General features: G+C 38.6%; 2 protein-coding genes and 1 long non-coding RNA gene across 3 annotated transcripts; 2 read left to right on the top strand and 1 right to left on the bottom strand.

The window, feature by feature from the left end:
* The first annotated feature begins 162 nt into the window (after positions 1 to 162).
* Positions 163 to 7,364, top strand: arpc1b (actin related protein 2/3 complex, subunit 1B). Its single transcript, XM_083524570.1, has 10 exons — positions 163 to 365; positions 868 to 942; positions 2,711 to 2,815; positions 2,907 to 3,129; positions 4,305 to 4,412; positions 4,705 to 4,911; positions 5,930 to 6,005; positions 6,092 to 6,288; positions 6,831 to 6,921; positions 7,037 to 7,364. Exons 2-10 carry the CDS (start codon positions 879 to 881, stop codon positions 7,073 to 7,075), a joined length of 1,110 nt encoding a protein of 369 aa, XP_083380696.1. The 5' UTR covers positions 163 to 365; positions 868 to 878; the 3' UTR covers positions 7,076 to 7,364.
* Positions 7,205 to 15,902, bottom strand: wipi2 (WD repeat domain, phosphoinositide interacting 2). Its single transcript, XM_083524534.1, has 12 exons — positions 15,596 to 15,902; positions 14,395 to 14,477; positions 13,207 to 13,376; positions 12,920 to 13,016; positions 12,463 to 12,560; positions 12,248 to 12,340; positions 12,072 to 12,142; positions 11,848 to 11,955; positions 11,566 to 11,730; positions 11,367 to 11,474; positions 9,234 to 9,331; positions 7,205 to 9,160 (listed from the first exon to the last, which is right to left on the bottom strand). The coding sequence occupies exons 1-12, from the start codon at positions 15,667 to 15,669 to the stop codon at positions 9,048 to 9,050; spliced, it is 1,278 nt and encodes a 425-aa protein (XP_083380660.1). The 5' UTR covers positions 15,670 to 15,902; the 3' UTR covers positions 7,205 to 9,047.
* Positions 15,903 to 15,967: 65 nt separating this feature from the next.
* LOC310717013 lies at positions 15,968 to 20,404 on the top strand. The gene is made up of 2 exons (XR_014530720.1): positions 15,968 to 16,388; positions 19,375 to 20,404. It is a non-coding gene; the product is annotated as an uncharacterized lncRNA (long non-coding RNA).
* Positions 20,405 to 20,455: the final 51 nt, after the last annotated feature.

Raw genomic sequence — 20,455 nt, 5'->3', positions numbered from 1 at the left:
TGATCAGTTAAACCTTTGAGTAGCTAATATTTGCATTGCAGTCACTTTCCACTGTAGATGTGCATGTTGATAGTGTTTACAGGCGCTCAGATCGGATCCTGTGCTCAGAGCAGGATGTTGAAGGGAGTTCAGAAGAAGGCTGTCCTCACTAGCAGGCAGACGCCCACACGTGGAAGTGGTTATGTTTCTCTAACAGGAAGGGGAATAAACACAGCCCCCTTTTCATATAAAAGAGTAAGGAAATAGTTGAGTTCATTGAGAGCCAAGCCAGCGTTTGTGTTGACTGCTCAGAGTCCACGAACTCAGGCTTTTGTTTTAAAACCTTTGTCCGCTACAGCTACGTCTTGGGTCAAATCATTTCCAAGGTAAGCAGGAAAGCAGATGTTTTTATTTATCAGGCGTATGAAGCTGCAGGAGTTAAGTGACAGAACTCTTCTTACATGTAGAAGCATGTTGGAGCTTTTTCTTAAACTGTCACCGAAGTGATTCTCACACTACTAGTTCTTATAATAGCAACATTTTTATTTACAAAAACATTTCTAATAGGAATCTAAGAGAGCTACATGTAAGTGAGAAGTGTGGTTTTTGTGTTCTTGACTCATGCTGACATGCTTCACATCAAATTCCTCTGTGGTCTGCTTTTAATTTGGTGCATAAGTAAGGGGAAGAACAGGCTTGTTTTAAATTAAATACAGTTATGTGGAGGAGGAAGTGCAGAAAGTTCTCTGTTCTCTCAGTTTAGAGTATAAATGTGCAATTCTAACAAAACAAAAAAGAAAAGGTTTGTGTGACTGCAGGATTTCAGGGATTTCAGCCTTTCAACAGTGTAGTTTTCCTTCTCAATCTCATCATGCACCTGATTTGCAGAGACTCCAGTCATGGCTTATCATAGCTTTCTGCTGGAACCCATCAGCTGCCACGCCTGGAACAAGGATCGAACTCGTAAGTCTTAAGCAGACCTGATAAATACTATCTCATGTGTTTAGGATTTAAAACCACAAAAATGTTAACACTGCTGTGAGAGTTTGGCATCTCAGCAGGATAAAGCTGATGGGGTTTGGATTGTTTGTGAACCTTTATGCTGATTGAAGTCATTCAAAATGTGAAGGTTCCAAAAAAATAAAAAATGATTAAAAGATTTTACAAGATAAGATGTAATCATGTCTGTAAATAAATGAACGGTTTCCATTATAAAAAATTTTCTTCCCCCTATTATTCAGTCGGCAGTTTAAAATGCAGTTCAGTCTAAAAGCCACAAGCTATCGTTTTTTTTTTTGTGTGTTCTCTCATTTCACTTCCACAAAATAACTGCACGCCCCACATTTCATTTCCTGTCATCATTTATATCTTGTGCTTGTAGGAGAACCACCATTCGAGCCCTCTGAGCCAGTTTGGCAGAGTCCATGTTCCTCCAAACGCCACTGGCTTTGATCTGTACTGCCAAGCACAAAACAGACTTAGATCAGTCATATTTTCCTCTCAGAGTATTTTTTCCTAGTCATGCAAGCAAGCAGAATTAGGCAGCTGGTGAAAATAGAGTTCCTACTGTCCAAAAACCCCCCCCAAAAAAACAGCCCAAGAACAGTTGCGTCTTTGTATGAAAAACAGGTATTAAAAGAAAAAAGGTCAGCGGAATATCTTTGTCTGTAGTTGTTTTTTTTTCATCACAATATTGAAAGCAACGGTAATGAGTAATCCCACACACACACACACACACACACACACACACACACACACACACACACACACACACACACACACACACACACACACTAATTTCCTGTTTTACCATGAATGGTGCTCTTGCTGCAGAGCCTGTGCAACACGCTTACAGCACAATGCAGAAACCACACAAAGCATTTCATCTTGCGTATTCTGACAAGAATATAAATGACGGAGCACATCTGCTGCAGCTGAATGTAGAAACTCGAATAGTGTGAAGTGTGTGTGGTGTCAGATATGTAGTCTTTTTTGTTTTTTTTTAACCTGTGTAGCTTCACAGGTACAAAGACACATCTAGTTGGAAGAAATGTTTAATTTTGTAACGTTTCAGCTAGTTTTATTCTATTCTATTCTAGTTCTATTCTTTTCTACAGATGTTAGAAAACAATTCAAATATATGCACCATTTAGAGCAGCTCAATGTTCTGTTTTAGGGAAGTAACTATTAGGTATTTTAACACTCAAGGTTTAGAGCAGAATTAAAGTAGCAGTTTTTTAAGTGCACTTGTCATTTTGTCTACTACAGAGTAGATACCTGTATAACTGAGTGGTCCTAAACTGACCTTCTTCTTTGTATGGGCCTGTCAGTCACTTTGGAGATCTTTGGAGATCCTAGGGATGGAGCTTTTTATGAGTGGGAATGAAGGAGTAAAAAAATGTAATGATTTCAAATTTTAAACCAAATCCTACTTTTAAAACCTTTTACCTTTATAGATACTATTTGTCAGAGTCCAACTGCCACTGGAAAGTTCTCACCATCCCCCAATCAACCACATACCATCTGTTAAAACTCTGTTTGTCTTTCACTTCAGCTAAACTTTAAAGGGAAAGGGTAGAGCTCGGTGCTGTTGTTTGTCTTGGACCAGAATTTATTTTCAAGGACAGGAAAGATATAAGCCAAAAAAAAAAAAAAATGTACACAGATTTAAGCTGTGCTTAAAGGACACCCCCGCCCACCGTGATTATTGTCATTTTTCTGTTCTCTATAGAAATTGCACTGTGCCCCAATAACCATGATGTCCACATTTATAAAAAGGAGGGAAATAGCTGGAACAAGGTCCATGTGCTGAAGGAGCACAATGGGCAAGTTACTGGTGAGTGTTGCTGTCTCCTTCTAAACCATACATCTAAAACCCTCTTGAGTCTCCGGCCCTGCTGTAATTTTGCCTTTGTCCGGTGTTGCAGGTATCGATTGGGCACCGGAAAGCAACCGCATTGTGACCTGTGGCACTGACCGTAACGCTTACGTTTGGACCCTGAAGGGTGATGTGTGGAAGCCGACTCTGGTCATCCTTAGGATCAACCGTGCTGCTCGATGTGTTAAGTGGTCCCCCAAGGAAAACAAGTTTGCTGTGGGGAGCGGATCCCGCCTTATCTCTGTCTGCTACTTCGAGCAGGACAATGACTGGTGAGATGATCAGGTTACTGGGCAAATGACACCACAGACACCACTTTGGAAATTGGAAATTTGGGATTCAAGTAGTTTATTTTTTTTTATTTGATCCTAATTGAACGTTTGTTTTTAAATCAAGCCTTTACTTTTAGAAAATCTATTTATTGGAATTTTTCAAGATTCATCATCAGAAGTGTAAAGATTTTCTTCCTCTTTTTCTTCTTCTTCTTCTTTCGGCTTCTTCCATTCGCCACAGCGGATCATCCGTCTTCACACCCCCCTGTCCTCTACATCTGCCTCTTTCACCCCAACTACCTGCATGTCTTCCCTCACCACATCCATAAACCTCCTCCTTGGTCTTCCTCTTTTTCTCCTTCCTGGTAGCTCCATCCTCAGCATTCTCCTACCGATGTACCCCATGTTGCACCACTGCACATGTCCAAACCATCTCAATCTCGCCTCCCTCACCTTGTCCCCAAAACATCGTACATGTGCTGTCCCTCTAATAAAGTCATTTCTAATCCTGTCCATCGTCGTCTCTTCCAACGAAAACCTCAACATCTTCAGCTCTGCTACCTCCAGCTCCACCTCCTGTCTTTCACTCAATGTAACTGTCTCTTAGATTTTCAAATATATTTGACTTTATTTTCTACACGTTTGGGACAAAAGTATGTGGATACCCAACCGTTACTCCCAAATGTGTTTTTAAAGAATAACTGTGTAGGCTGTAGCATTACAGTTTATCTTCTCTGGAACTTGAGCTTTTTTCAGCATGACAATGTACAAACTGAGCTTTATGAAGACGTGATTTGAGAAAGTTGGAGTGGAAAGACATGAGTGTCCTGCACAAAGCCTTGACCTGAACAACTCTGGGATGAAGTGCACCCCAGACCTCCTGACCCAACATCACATGCTTTATTTTGTCTGAATGATCACTTTATTTTGTCTGGTGTCTGAATGATCACAGATCCCTACAGCCACACTCCTTGACATATGACATATGACAGCAATAGAATATAGTTTAAAAGCACATGGGTGTGTCGGTCTGGTGTTCACAAACTATAGCTGTATAGTGTATTATAGTATTTATGACTAGCTCTCCGTGTGATATTCAGGGAGGAATGCTTACATTTATAGTAAGTCCTTTTAGAAAAGGATATCATATCTAAATGTTTTTTTGTTATTTGCAGGTGGGTCTGTAAGCACATTAAGAAGCCTATTCGCTCTACTATTCTGTGCTTGGACTGGCATCCGAACAACGTCCTGCTGGCGGCTGGGTCATGTGATTTTAAATGCAGGTTGGCTTGAACCTTTCTTTTAAATTTGGGATTATTTGTCATTATTTAGGAGTACAATTGTAACATCTCATAACGATTGTTGTCGGACTCGAGCCCTGAGTTCTGCCTCATTTAACATAACAGATTGAGTTCATTAATGAATTTGTAATAACTTGTGGACCTCAGGACTACATCCTTAAATTATGGTAACTCCGGCCTGCTGTTACGCAATGCATCAAAATGGCATCTTTTATAAAATTGATATCACTTTTAATCACTGCTCAAGTAGACAATCACTGTATCTTTCTTGCAGGATTTTCTCGGCCTATATCAAAGAGGTGGAGGAGAAGCCAGCTCCAACTTCATGGGGCTCTAAGATGCCATTTGGAGAGGTGATGTTTGAGTCGTCTGGCACTGCAGGTTGGGTGCACGGCGTTTCTTTCTCCGAGAGTGGGAATCGCGTGGCCTGGGCGAGTCACGACAGCACAGTGGCTGTGGCTGAAGGAGGGAAGACTGCTGCGTGAGTTGAGCTATCAGTGTAACCTTTGTGTTTGAAATGTCCTGTTCAGGACTGTGATAGATCTAAAGCTGATCACAGAAATGCTGGACATCATGAGATGCCAGTTCTTATAATGACTTATCTAAATATTTCTGCAGGATTTACTAAATTTCTGTAAATGTTCATTTTATTTGGCACCATGGTTAATTCAATATATATACACAGTATATATATATATGTATATGTATATATATATATATATATACATATACACACACTACCAAAAGTATTGGGTCACATGGTCATAAGTATGGTATGTGATTTTGAGCATTGCATTCCACATTTAGTCCCAATTTACTCTTATAAATCCCTCCACTCTTCTGGGACGAAGTTCCACTAGATTTTGGAGTGTGCTTGTGGATATTTGTGTACATCAGCCACAAGGGTATTACCATGCTGGAACAGGTTTGAGTTTCCAAGTTCAAGTGAATTCAAAAGTTTACTACAGCGCATCTAAAGACGTCCTGTACAGTTGAGTGTCTCCAGTTTTGTGGTAACTGTTTTTGGAAAAGAACCACAAATAGCAGGAAACGTCAGGTCCCAATACTTTTGCCAATAAAGTGTGTGTGTATATTTATATATAAACAAACTTGGTTGGTGTATGTCGCTCACAAAACTCCATAAAAGACCAAAAAACCTGTATTGAATACAACAGTGGAAAAAAAAGTCAATGCCAATAAAAATATCTAGCTTTAACAGCACCAGAACCAATTGAATTCTGAAAGCTATTTGCAGAAAAGGACAAGGACAAATGCTAAACAAAAATTTTAGTAATTTAACCTCAACCTCATATTTTGTATATAAACCCTGCAAAGGATATGATTTTAGACCAAGCAAATAATACATTATTTATTCTTCTATGCGAGTGTTTTTTTTTCCCTGAAATTTTTAGGATTGTCATGAATACATAATTTGTTGAATGCATTTCTAGTATGAAGTAAGTTGCAAGTTTTTCCTTTCTCTATTTCTGTTATGGCAGCATTACTAGTCTGACCTCAGAGACTCTTCCCCTGCTCTGTGTGACCTTCATCACTGAGAACAGCTTAGTGGCAGCAGTAAGTACTGGATATTCACACACTTCATTATGATAGAAGACCCTTAAAAGTGCGAGAGCTTGATTTTATTGTGAAATGTGTTTCAGGGCCACGACTGTTACCCCATTCTGTTTGTCTACGATGCTGGAAAGGGGGCTCTGACTTTTGGGGGGAAACTCGATGTTCCCAAGCAGAGTGCTCAGAAAGGCATGACTGCCAGGGAGCGCTTCCAGAACCTGGACAAGAAAGCCACGTCAGACACCAAGGAGGCTGTGCTGGAGTCCCTGCACAAAAACAGCATCAGGTTTTTGTTGTTCTATTTTCTATAAATATCTTGATTAGCTGGACAGTGAACTTTGAGGGGTGGGGCATTGTTTATAGCAGGGGTCACTTACCTTTTTGAAACTGAGAGCTACTTCTTTGGTACCGATTAATGTGAAGGGCTACCAGTTTGATACACACAGTTTTCAGTTTGATCTGAAATAACAAATTTGCTCAATCTACCTTTTATTATATGTTATTATTAATGATATTTATCTATGTGAAGACACTGATCATGTTAATGATTTTGCATAATAATTATCAACAATGATTTAACAAAGTAGGAAACAGCTATTTTTAGAAAAGGCCCGCGGGTTTTCAGTTGCATTTAAGGGTCTTTGCTCTAGGGCCCAGCGGTGGCAGCTTGGTGGTGCTGGGGTTTGATCTTGTGACCATTTTAAACTGATTTAACGTTCTCTTTCACTAAAACAGAGCCTTGAGCTAGAATATTTGGACATTTATCACACAAAACATTCTCTTTATGCCCATAAGAACAGATTAACTAACCCAAAATCTGTCTCTCAGTCAAATCTCAGTGCTTGATGGAGGGAAAACTAAGTGCACCAGATTTTGCACCACTGGCATGGATGGAGGGATGGCCATATGGGACATAAAGGTGACACTCATGTTTCTCCAATTTTTTTCCCCCTCTTAATGAAAATGATCGCTATAGCATATAGTAGCATCAATACTGAAAATGTGATTACTGAAAAATCTTTTTCTCTACACAGACCATTGAATCTGCACTGAAGGATCTGAAGATTGTCTAGAAATGGACTTGATGAAAGACTGGATATTGTCGAGTGCTGTTTTTAAGTAAAAAAAAAAAAAAAAGAAACTAAAATAATAATATGGATTGTCAATTATGTAATAACATTTATTCTTTTACAAGCAGCTGAACAAGGCAGCTGTGATGTGATGCTGCAGTGCACTTATATCATTTTGATACTATTGGGAATAGAATGGTGTTTATGACTTTCGGTACTGCTCCTATATTAACTGTCATACAAAAGTTTCAATAAAAGTAAAAGTGGGGAGAAAAAAAACAAACAAAAAAAACCCACGAAACAAATCGGTTATTTTTGGAACAAGAGATTTTATTAAATCTTCGTATGGAACAATTCACATTTTATACAAAAAGAAATTCATAATAATAAAAAAAAAGATTTAATAGTGGCCTATGGTTGTGAGAGCTCACTGGGTAAAGTTGAAATGTTTAAATTAGATCATGCTCAAGAGACTCTCATGCATAGAAATAAAAAGTTTACTGTAAGAGCTCTGGTCAGGAACTCAGAACTTGTTTGATTTATAGGTAATATTTGTAAATATATAAGCTCGCGCAGTTTTTTTCTTCCATTTTGTGCTTCTTAAACACACTGAAATACGTTTCTGTAGATTTGTAGTGACGTTCACTAGCACTTGTTTACTGTTTAAGAGAACTTCAGAGCTCTTTGGTAACACACTGACCTCATCCGTCTCCACCCTCGGATCATGTGACTTAAGCCACGGCCGTGTGTAACCTGTCCTCTGGGATGTCCATGGGAACATACCACAGACAGACGTTAGCCCCCCCCCCCACATCTATCCTATAATAAATGAGTCTGCTCTTAGGCCCCTTCAATACACTTTCCCTGTATACATAGAAATATTTTTCCACTGCAATGAGCTCAGCTCTGCTTGACAGAGGCGTGATAAATTCATGATATTCGGAGTAAATAGATATTCACACGACCGGTAAACTGAAAACCAGACAATTGCTGGCAGTTTATTAAATAATATTACAGGGCAGTGTTTGCACACCAACATCTACCCATAGTAACACCACATTTCCACTCCAAAAGATATGTTTGATGCTTTATAAAGTCTTAGTGGCGCACGATATTCTGCGATTAGATCAGGGAAATGGAAGATGCATTGGTCAGGGAGGGAGAAAGGGAAGGAGAGACGCTTGACCTGTAACCTCCATCTGCCCAACTGGATAACCAAATGGTCCATAAAGTAGTGGGGATATTGGTCTATTAAAAAAAAAAAAAAATCTAAATTTCAGAGAAGAAAAAAAAATTCCTGACGATCAGAAAAACGCAGCTTGTGACGAATACTGTTTCAACTGTCAGTGTCATCTTAATCGTTTCAGCTGGCAAAGTAACATGAAGGCATCATAAACGTTACTATATTCACATTTCGGCACAAGAACAGCCACAGATGAGACACCCCACAGTTCTGACAATGAAATTAAACATTGCACAGGATGGGGTGGCAGGCATATCAAGGTAACTATCTTCTGCTTTAAAAAAAAAAAAAAGAAAAGAAAAGAAACGAACACAGGCGCGCTCGCACACGTGCGCATTTGAAAGCGTATGTCAAGGAGAAAATGTCCACTAAACACACCGGAATCATGAAAATAAGAGCAAATGTTTTTTACTTGCACTTGGCACATGTACATGCGAAGCTTCTAGACTTGATGGCTGTAACTCAGACACTTCTTGCTTTAGTATTATAGGAAAAAGGGAGTCTGGGCGCCAAAATTCAGTTTTTAAAAAGCCACGAATGGGGAACGGACAGTGAAACATCTACACATAACAGACAAGAAGGCTACAGCTAGGCTTGCTTACAAAATGCCCTCTCTTCTTAACCCCTCTCATAGCAGCGCCAGAGGAGGGAGAAAAAGCGCTCCCTCCCCCCCCCCCCCTCAAAATACAACTCCGTGCCCTGTGGTGTGAAGGATGCAGGGGGTTGAAGCGCTCAGTCGGTCTCTAGGATTAGTGGAGGCTGCTCGTTTTCCTCGTCCAGGTGCAAGGCGTTCACATCGTCCTCCACACCAGCGCCGCCTACCGCGCCCTGATCCTCGGGGTAACCTACAGGAGAGCAGTCGTGTACATGTTACACAAGGCTTCATGCAGATAAAAGCTGAGCATGCGGAGTTCTAACCTTTGGCAATGGCAGTGCTGTAAGTTTGTGCCACTAGTGGGCGCTCATGGGATGTCTGCTCTAGGATTTCATTTGCAGGTTCTGCACTTCCATCTAACCTGTAAACACAATTCACATACATATTAAGGGTTCCCCCTTCGGAGACATTATTTATATAGAAAATTAAAAAGTGATAATGAATTCTCAGTTCTGACCGTCGTCTCCATTGACAGTGCAGTAACAATCCAACATAAACCTGTCAATAAATGTTCTGATATAAGACAGTTTTAAGGAAGTACAGTTTATTAGTTGCTTAACAAGCTGCAGTTTCCGTCTTTTTTTGTGTGGGCTTCCCACAGTAAAACGCTCAAATAAAGCCGTTCAAGTGCATTTTACTGTTCGTCTGGTGTCAAAATGCAACCCAACACTCGTGGAGGGAAGTGCAATCTGCCTTCTCACTCATACATGAGCTCACAGATGCTCCAGAACGCTTTGTTTCACTGTGATTGACAGGAGCAAGAGGATGCAGTCCTTCCCACCAAGACATCATGAATGTCTGTGGCTTTGTACACAACAAACACGCTTTTCTCCACTTTTACAAACTCAATTCTTATGTCATAAGCGACGTGGCATGCATATTTATGCTGCTATACAGTAAATCTTTTTTCTGTCCAACTTTCCATAAACAGAAACATATTTGCTGCCAAACCAGTGCACTCGAAGAGGAATAAACCACTTCCTATTTACAGGGTTCCCACAGTTTTATGAACACCAGATTCAAGGACTTGATAAAGCACCATTTATTTTAAATAAAGCACCTATCAGATTTACACACACATTTTATATATATATATATATATATATATATATATATATATATATATATATATATATATATATATATATATATATATATATATATAGCTATAGAGTCATGAAAGACCACTTACAGTATTTGAAATGTTTTAATGTATATGTTAAGTGAAATGTTAGAGTAATAATTATGCTTCAAATGTGTGGGAATGTATTGTTTTTAAAATCCCAAAACAAATATTCTGGTAGTGATGGGGACGTGATCAGTTTCGCTATCATTTTAGCTGTCTGGCTAGCATTTCATTGTATCCAGACAGACTACTGTCAAGTTTAAAGCAACATTTTACTAAACCTAAATGTATTTCATTTACTGTATACCTATATTTATTTTCAAGTATTTCCAGGCCTTGAATCCATGTGTCTGAAATTCAAGTACTTTCAAGAAGAGTGTGATAATTATATGGGAACATGGAAAGGAGTTCCTGTTGCACTGTGACTGAAGAATGATATGGTAACTATAGTTTTATATATATATATACACACACACACACACACACACACACCGTAATTTCCGGACTATAAAGCGCACCCATATATAAGCCGCACCCACTGAATTTGACAAATATTTTTATTTTTAACATAAATAAGCCGCACCTGTGTATAAGCCGCTATCCAGTGTCTACACTGAAACTAATGAACTTTACACAGGCTTTACTGAAAGACAGTGTCTGTTACACGGTGTAACGGGTGAAATATGTCGTGGCTCCTTTAAGACCAGAGCGGCATTTTGGGAACAGCACGTTACTGCATTCTTCCGGTATTACTGTGTGTGTGTGTGTGAGACTGAGGATTATGTGCTCATTATTTTCTGATGCTTATTTCTAAGTTTCTTTGACTAACCCGTAACGCTGTTGACAAGAAAAAATTAAAAAAGCACACGTTTTGAAAACCTGTCTGTGCTTATATGATTAAATTTGCAACTGGAGTTAGTGATCTCTCCCTTCACCCAGACTCAACGCACTACAACCGCTTGTATCTAAACAGTAGCTGACCAAGAAAGTCATTGTTCACTGTCTTCCTCCTTCCTTTCACAACTATTTCTCTCTGGAGTTTATCTTTTTGCATCGTCGTGCGTAAAAAAAAAAAATCAACACTGGTGAAAGTTTTTCTCCCGATGCCGTGCAGCTCAGAACACAGGTGAGGTGCGTTTTTTCGTTTCTGTTCAGAAATTGCATTGGTCTAATGTTATGTCGCTCAGTTTTTTGGCTTGAAGTTTGTAAAACCGGGAAAAACCCAGGAAAAATCTCACTATATATGAAACTCTAAGAGTGAGTGCATTACTTGTGCTGCTTCATCAGTGTGCATTCTCCGCCTTCCTGTGGGTCCAGGTTGTACAGGTAAAGGTAGCCGTCTGCCGCCGCCACCAAAAGTCGGGGAATCTTCTGGATACTGAGGAAGGAGAACCAAAATTTTGGTAAATAATCTACATCAGTGCTGCTTACAAATAAAACACCACATTAAAAAAAAAGGTCATTCTCACATAGCTAGAGAGCAGATGTTCTTGTGTCCTGAAAATGGCAGTCTGACTGTAGCGAAGGCCCGACCTTGTGTGAACATCTCGGACACCTGCGCAGGCAGATACGTAGTGGAGGCCATCAGTACTTTCCCAAAGTAACCTGTCCAAGTAGTGGGTTCCTCCTGAGGCCTGTTCGTATAGAAATAGAGTATAGCAAAATCAGAAGAAAATAGGTACTGCAAAAACTAAATGAAAACTTTTAAAGCTGATGGAAATCACAGCAGGGGTTAAATCAGTAGCACATACTTTTCTCTCTGTGTCTCCAGCTTAAAGATATGAACCGTCTCTGTGTTGCTTGAGGCAGACAGATAAAGTCCTTCCATACTAAAGGCTAGGGAGCAGATACTCACACATCTGGAAAGATAAATATAGAATGTTTTCACATCTCTGCCTGCAATGACTGATTACACTCTCGCTATATTTATATATTTTACACTCTGCAAGCATTTTCATGCAGTGCTAGCAGTTACCTCTTCACCCCTCTCCTGAACTCGAAGAGCTTCTGGCCCTCTGGAATGGAGAACACCCGAATGACCGTTCCCTAATAATAATAATTATTATTATTATTCACAAAATGGCAAAAACATACATAACAGGATTAAAGGTTTTCTCTTCAAACTGGTAACACAGTAATTAACCCGCACACCTTCTCAGAAGCCGTGGCAAGTTTTGTTCCACTGGCGTCAAAAGCTAGTGCTGCTAACGGGCTGTCGTGAGCAGGGATCATGTTAGCGGCCCTCTGCGAAATCAGAATATCATCAACTATTTAGGCTTTAATTGTACATCACATGTTGAACGATTCAATTCAGGAAATCTTTAGTTTGATACATTTGGAAATCGACATGGAGATCTGAAACCTACCAGATTAACGGTGTCAAAAACCTGCACTTCCCCTATTGTTGCACTTCCAGGATACCCCAGGTAGCAGTTATCATTACTGATTGATAGTGAGCATAATCCTGAAAATTAAGATAAGATTCAGATAATTAACAAAAAAAATTCTATCCATTATTTACTACTTAGTCCTCAGTACAGCAAACATCAATCATCTTCCACAACCTCCTGACACCTATCGTTAGACTTTCACTTCCTAAAGCATCAGTATTAGTGTTCCAGCCTCCTGATGTAAAAGGGGAACATCCTGCTGTGAAAGACGATCCTGTGATGCACTGTGCAGAATTACAGACGCTTTTGTAAAATCCTGTTCTGTTTGTAAAAACTCTAGCTCTAATTCAAGTTGGTTTTTTTGGGGGGTTTTTTTAATGATGAAAAAGAACAAGGAGGAGGGAGGGAAAAAAAAAAAAAAAAAACTGTGCACCTGATGGATTTGGAGGAGTCTCTCGAATCGTATGCAGCACTTTCATATCCCTGATGTTGTGGATATACAGCGATTCTTCCAGACATACTATCAACCTCTGTTTGAAATAAAAGAATCGAAAGCATTTCAGCCATTTTATGCAACATTTGGATAATCGAGAGAAATACTTACACACCCATAAACTATACACAAACTAAAGATATAGAGATTTAACAGCCTGTGATCCTACACTATCGACAGAGCCTTCATATCACCATTTAAATGTCGATATATACGCATGGACGTACCTGTCTGTTCAGTTTCACAGCCAGGATAGTGTTTGAGTAGCTGTAGTTACATATCTCGGTTCCCTTCTTGAAATGACACACTTTGAGCTTTCTGGGTGCCTTGAGGCTCACAATAGCCACAAGGCTACTGGAGAACAGTCTTTCCACAATACAGACATCTTCCGTGTCAGCTACAAGGGAAAAAAGGAGATGCACACACTCTTAAACATAGACATCACTTAAAAGCAATGATTAGATCTAGACTGCTTTGAAATCAGACATGATACTCAGTAAAAACCACCATATACAAGAGGGAAAACAAACAATCAACCATCATCAGTAGCTCTATGTCTTCACTACTAAAATTACAGTAGTGATACACTACTAATACAGTTTTTAAGTAATACATCATATGCTATTATTTCTTTTGAATTTTTTTTTCACTTTAACATCTGCTTTCTCTGATACTCAAAACCAGGAACTGCTACTTAGCAAACTGTTGAATCACTGGGCAGTGTAACAAGCGCAGAGGAAAAGGCTATCCGCCCTTTTCCACATACACAGGATCGGCTAGTGTTACTGTGAAAGACAAGGGAGCTAGAGTATGCTCACATCTACTAAGAGCGCACGCTCAGTTCTGAGCTGCCAATTTTAAAAAATATCAGAAATCAAACCTGTAATCCTTATAAGAAACTGAAAAAAGCTGCACAAGGAATTTAAGCCATAGATAAATTATTTAAAAAAAAAAAAGCGTGGCCTAGATTAATCGAATAATAATTATAATTTTTTTTTTTTATTATTTATGAATTTGAAAAAAAAAAATTTTTTTACATTGTTTTTAACTCACTCGATTTTTTGGGTTTTCACGTTTAGTCTTTTCATTGCATCTTCCTAAAATTATTTTAGCAATTTGGGTAATTTCTTTTCTGATTGTGTAACTAAACAGAACGCATCACCACCACACTGTTGTGCAAGGTTCTCAAAACGTCTTCGTCTACCAGGAATCACCCAGGTGAGCCTGTGTTCTCATATCCGCTCAGATTTACACAGGTAGTTGTGAGCAGAGAGTAAACATAGCTCACATTTGAGTTTTCATACTAAATTTTCCTTTACTCAGAATCAAAGTAAACAATTCGGAAGAAATGATAACAGCATGTGCTTTAAGATTTATATAAACGCAGTCTACTCATGATATGACAAGATACTTACTACATTCATAAATCTGTTCCAATTTGTCAACTGAGGACAAAGAGAAGAACTTGTATCCGGATTTCGTACCAACTGCTAAGGACCTGCCAGACGAGAAAGAGGGGATCGTTAAAAAGAAGAACCATATTTTTCACTCTTTAATTAGGTAAATATTGAACACACTGGTGACTGATTGTTTACACACGCCAAGTACTGCAACACATTGGCATAAGTGTTACTAACGAATAAACAGGATTTTATTCCCAAATTAATAAAACGAACAACTGATTGACATTAATGGTGCAATATCAAATGTGAGTATTAAAGCGGCGTATTTACAAAACACAGAATTACGTGATTGTGCTGCTGATTTCAGACTGAGGAGGCGTGTCTATAAAAATGACTGACAGGAGGCTCAGCCAATCACAAACCACCAATATAGACCTAAAGGCAACCTGTTTTCTTTGCCATAAAATGCACTCGTGTTGATGTTCAAGTTAGTAAATATTTAATAATGTACATCCGTTAGGGATTATTTATACCAAAACATTTAATAAATCACAGCTTTAACACTAAATCTGACTATTGTAGACAGAACAGGAAGCTAAAGCCCCAGCTAGCCGCTAGCAAAAACAGCCCACAAACCATGAGCTTTATCTCATGACTGACTTTCAAGTTACATCAACATTATTTTTTTTTATAAATGCCAACAGGTCTGTTATGTAACCAAACAAAAACCAAACAATGACAACCAAGCACAAAGTGTATAAAAGGCTACCATGGCTAAGCTGGACATTTCCACGTCCAACACGTTTCATGCTGTTTCTGGTTAGTTATCTGGTGAATCAGTGGACGTTCCCGTTAGACTAACAGGTTACACATTTACAGAGATGACCAGTAATATTTCTCATTAAATATGTTTATTACAGACATTATGAATAAAAGTTATTAGCTCTGAAAGGAACTTGCTGTCCGTCTTCGAGGAGAACATGCATAATAACTAAGGCACTGATTAAGCTAGAAAGATGCAGTCAACTTTTTCAGTTATCCAGCTGGCTAGATATTTAATTAGTTAGATTTGATCAATTATACAAGATGTTGTACATATACAGTATCATAAAAAAAAAAACAACAACTGCCAGCTTATAACATAAGCACAGTGAAATGCTAAAGCAGGCCTCATCCCCGAGCCCCAGTGAAACAGTTCCCCGCTCAGCCTTACGTGTTGTCCTGGTTGAAGTTGGCGAAGAGCAGCTGGCTGCAGCCGGCCTCTCCGCTCTGACTGGCTAGGTTCATGAGCACACCATCTACAAGTCAAGTCAAAATTCGAAACTGCAATAAATACGGTTAGGTTTTTTGTTGAAGAATGAAGGTGTCTCCAACACTTTAATCAGTCTAACGAGGACATTGAGATGCAGCCTCGCGTCGATCACTGATTGTGGTGGTGTTGTTTTTCTCCCTCAAGTGTTTGCAGCCTATCATTATACGCATGCGCAGTAGCTACAACGTGCGTCCCTGTCAGTGTTAATTTAAAGAGAAAAGCTGGATGTGGGTCTGTGTAAGAAGGAGAGAAGTGGAGCTGAAAAGAAGCAGGAGAGAAGCAGAAGAGAAGCTGGAGAAGAGCTGGAAAGAAGCAGGAGAGACGCTCGAGATGAGATCCTTAAAGAGGGATTTCAGGATCCTGGTGGAGACGGTACGCAGCACATCGCCTACAACGAGGATCATAGTGTCAGGACCTCTTCCCACTTACCAGCGAGGGGCTGAGAAGTTTAGTAGACTCATTGCACTAAATTAATGGTTACAGTCATGGTGTCGAGAGCACAAACTTCTCTTTGTTAATAACTGTTTCTGGGAGCGTCCTAGGTTCTTCCGCCCTGATGACCTGCACCCCAGCAGAGTTGGAGCAGCAGTGCTATTAGATAACATCTCTAGGATACTTCACACCATCTGACTGGTAAGACATCAGGAAATCTTTAACTATGAGAACACGCATACAACTGACCAAATAGTTACAAGTGAGCACACAGCCCAGTTTATAGAAACCATATTTATTCCTCGTGTAGTAAAACCAAGAATTAAATACACAAGATCCAGAAATAATCTTATTGCAGTTAAAACTGAAAAATGCCAGATAAGTAACCTACATAGTGCCTCTCTTAATGTCAGTCAGAAATTAGGATTCAGCTTTAAATCATTTGAAGTGCTCGTTCTTAAAATTGTACTTTCAGACATACATAGAAAACTCGCTCTGGTCACCGTGTACAGACCCATAGGACCCTACGCTGATTTTCTTCAAGAGTTTGCTTGTTTTCTTTCAGACCTCTTGATCAGTTTAGATAAAGTGCTGCTTGTAGGAGATTTTAATATTCATGTAGATGATGTAAACGATGCTCTAGGATTATCATTTGTCGACTTATTAAACTCTTTTGGAGTTACACAAAAACGTCACCGGACCAACTCATCGCTTTAACCACACACTAGACTTAATAATATCCCACGGAGCAGATGTCACTGATATAGATATTTTACCTCAGAGTGATGACATCACAGAGCATTATCCCATTCTGTACACACTACCGATATAACAGATTAGCCGTGTTTCACCACATCGACCTGGTAGGACTATTGTTCCGACCACTAAGGACAGATTCATAAATAACCTAATTTCTCACTAAACCCATAACTGCTAATAATCTTAAAGAAATGACTAACACATATACCTTATCCTCACTAGCACATTAGACACTGTTGCCCTGTTAAACACTGTTAAAAAGGTTAAAGAACAAGCACCTGCACCTTGGTATAATGGTCATACGCATGCCCTCAAGAGAACAGCACGTAATCTGGAAAGAAAATGGAGGAAAACTAAATTGGAGGTATTTAGAATTGTGTATGAAGACAGTATGCTTAGCTACAGACAGGCGCTAAAAGCTGCTAGAGCTGAACACCTGAGCAAACTCATAAATAACAACAAAAACAATCCCAGGTTCCTTTTTAGTACAGTAGCTAAATTAACTACAAATCAGGTATCTGAAAAATGTGTTCCATCACAGTTTAGTAGTGAGGACTTTATGAATTTCTTTACTGAAAAAATAGATAACATTAGAAAAACAATTGTGGCGGTCCAACCTCTGACAGCATCTCCTGACATTATCTCACCTACAACTCCACAACTACACTGTTTTACATGTACAGGACAGGAAGAGCTGTATAATGTTATTACCAAAGCTAAATCAACAACATGTCAGTTAGATCCCATTCCAACTCATCTATTGAAGGAAGTGTTATATACAGCTGGTGAGCCTCTTCTCAATATTATTAACTCCTCACTATCTTTAGGTCACATCCCTAAACCCCTCAAGTTAGCAGTTATTAAGCCCCTCATTGAAAAACCTAATCTGGATCCAAACACACTATCGAATTACAGACCAATTTCAAATCTCCCATTTATGTCTAAGATTTTTAGAAAAGATTGTCGCTGCCCAGTTATGTTCCCACTTGCAAGAGAACAATATCTTTGAAGAGTTTCAGTCAGATTTTAGGCCCCATCATAGCACAGAAACTGCCCTAGTTAAAATCACTAATGACCTGTTTTTAGCTTTAGACCAAGGCTTCATCTCGCTGTTGGTTTTACTAGATCTTAGTGCTGCGTTCGACACTATAGACCATGATTTCCTCCTAGATCGCTTACAGAATTACATCGGCAATCAGGGACAGGCATTAAGCTGGTTTAAATCCTACCTGTCCAATCATTACCATTTCGTAGACTTAAATGGAGAGTTATCCAGGCTAATGCTAGTAAATTATGGCATGCCACAAGGTTCAGTTCTAGGACCCCTGCTTTTCACAATATACATGCTTCTGTTAGGAAATATTATTAGAAGGCATGGAATTAGCTTCCATTGTTATGCTGATGATACCCAGCTATATATCTCATCTAAACCAGGCGATACAGCTCAATTAGCTTGTATAACTGAGTGTGTTAAAGAAATAAGAGATTGGATGACCCATAACATTCTACTACTAAATTCTGATAAGACGGAGATTTTGATTACATATGAAAATTACTTCATAGGTGATTACACAAACTAATGTGATTGTTTTTTAGACATCTAATGTGGTCGAATATGGATATTTCCACATGAGAAAAAAAAACCCCAGAAAATCACATTGTCTGATTTTTTAAGAATTTATTTGCAAATTATGGTGGAAAAAGTATTTAGTCAATAACAAAAGTTTATCTATTTGGTGACCAAATACTTATTTTCCACCATAATTTGCAAATAAATTCTTTAAAAATACTTTTTATAAATACTTAAAAAAAAAAATATATATATATATATATATATATATATATATATATATATATATATATATATATATATATATATATATATATATATATTTTTTTTTTTTATTATTATTTTTTTTTTTTTCCGCCTTAGAAATATTGCTAAGATAAGAAACATGTTATCTATATCTGATGCAGAGAAGCTCATCCATGCATGACCTCCAGACTGAACTACTGTAATGCATTACTAGGTGGTCATATATTAATGATGCAGGACAGAAAATATGACTATATAACCCCAATCTTATCATCCCTACACTGGTTAAGTTTCGAATTGACTACAAACTATTGCTACTTACTTACAAAGCCATAAATGATTTGGCTCCCCTGTATCTATCCAGTCTTCTCACACGCTACAATCCATCACACTCTTTGAGATCTTAAAACTTTGGACTTCTAGAATAGCAAAGTAAACTAAAGGCGGTACAACATTCTCACATTTAGCTCCTAAACTTTGGAATAGTCTTCCTGACAGTGTTCGGGACTCAGACACACTCGCCCAGTTTAAGTGCAGATTAAAGACGTATATTTGATATTACATATCGTGACCTTGTGCTCCAGTACATCTGATCAAATGCACATTATCAACTACCAATTACCAATTACAACCAATTCCTCTACACTGCTTCTCTTTCTCTACCCATCCCGAGGCATTACGAGATTGTGCCAGCTCCAGTTGTGTCCCACCTTATGAAGATTATGGACCTTTAAAGAGTAGATACTGAGCCAGCAAACATCCTGAACCATCTAGAGACGTACCAGTGACATTTGGATCCAACTTTGGACATTGGACCCATGATGTTGGGTCTATGTTTGCCTCAGATGTTGAGCTATTTTATGAGTTGCTCAGTAGCTCCTGTTTATATAATGTCAACTGACTGTATAAGACTGTAGAAAGGACATTACTCATAATCATGCACTCCGGTGCTCATGGTAGTTCTCACTCTACAGTGTTTTGTTTAGTTCTTAAGATTTATAATCACACTCTTGATATCACCCAAATAAGGATGGGTTTACCTGAAATACACTTGCATGGTCGGGTAAGTCTATAAGTTTATAATAATAATAAATCACATTGTTAACTGAATTATATAAAATTGTAGGGAGGTAAATTTAAGATTATTAATAAATGACTACAACTCTAAATAAGAACTGGAGATAATACCACGAATCAGAAAAGAACAGACAGGAGTTGTGAGAGTGTAAAGAGAGACATGAAATCTTTAGGTTCTCCAGAACCAGGGTTTGAAACCTGACTGTCATGTCGTGTGTGGGCCAAACAGGGGCGCTCTTGATACATAATACCCAGTATTGTGTATGGAGGGAATGTGCTTGCCTTGACTTGTTTGGGAACTCTTGATCGACAAATGCACTGTAGAAAAATGCACGAATAATAGTTTCTCTTTTAGTAGAGGTCTTTAAAAACATCTGGGTTATAGCATTGTTTTTCTAACTGCAACTCTGGAATTCTGGTCAAATATGCAGACAGACAGACAGACAGACAGACAGACAGACAGACAGACAGACAGACAGACAGATAGATAGATAGATAGATAGATAGATAGATAGATAGATAGATAGATAGATAGCACACTACCAAAAAATAAGAAATAATTTGCAATTCTGATTGACCAGAATCACCTAAATGTTATAAAACCATTAAAGAATATATCAGCTATGTTAATGTCTGGTGTATTGCAATTATGTACAAATGCTTAACAGTGTGTGTGT

The sequence above is a fragment of the Silurus aristotelis genome (genome assembly GCF_946808225.1).
Source record: "Silurus aristotelis genome assembly, chromosome: 21".
NCBI classification, from domain to species: Eukaryota; Metazoa; Chordata; class Actinopteri; order Siluriformes; family Siluridae; genus Silurus; species Silurus aristotelis.
Note: the sequence above shows the minus strand (reverse complement) of the source record. Positions and strands in the feature narration are given on the sequence as shown.

Coding starts and splice junctions, on each gene's coding strand:
- wipi2 (XM_083524534.1), bottom strand. CDS start 15,669: ATGAACCTAGCCAGTCAGAGCGGAGAGGCCGGCTGCAGCCAGCTGCTC. Junction 9,332..11,366: donor ACACTGATGAAGCAGCACAA/GTAATGCACTCA, acceptor TTGTGTTTACAG/GTTAGATGGAAGTGCAGAAC. Junction 9,161..9,233: donor CAGCACTGCCATTGCCAAAG/GTTAGAACTCCG, acceptor GCTCTCCTGTAG/GTTACCCCGAGGATCAGGGC.
- arpc1b (XM_083524570.1), top strand. CDS start 879: ATGGCTTATCATAGCTTTCTGCTGGAACCCATCAGCTGCCACGCCTGG. Junction 2,816..2,906: donor GCACAATGGGCAAGTTACTG/GTGAGTGTTGCT, acceptor CCGGTGTTGCAG/GTATCGATTGGGCACCGGAA. Junction 6,289..6,830: donor CTGCACAAAAACAGCATCAG/GTTTTTGTTGTT, acceptor TCTGTCTCTCAG/TCAAATCTCAGTGCTTGATG.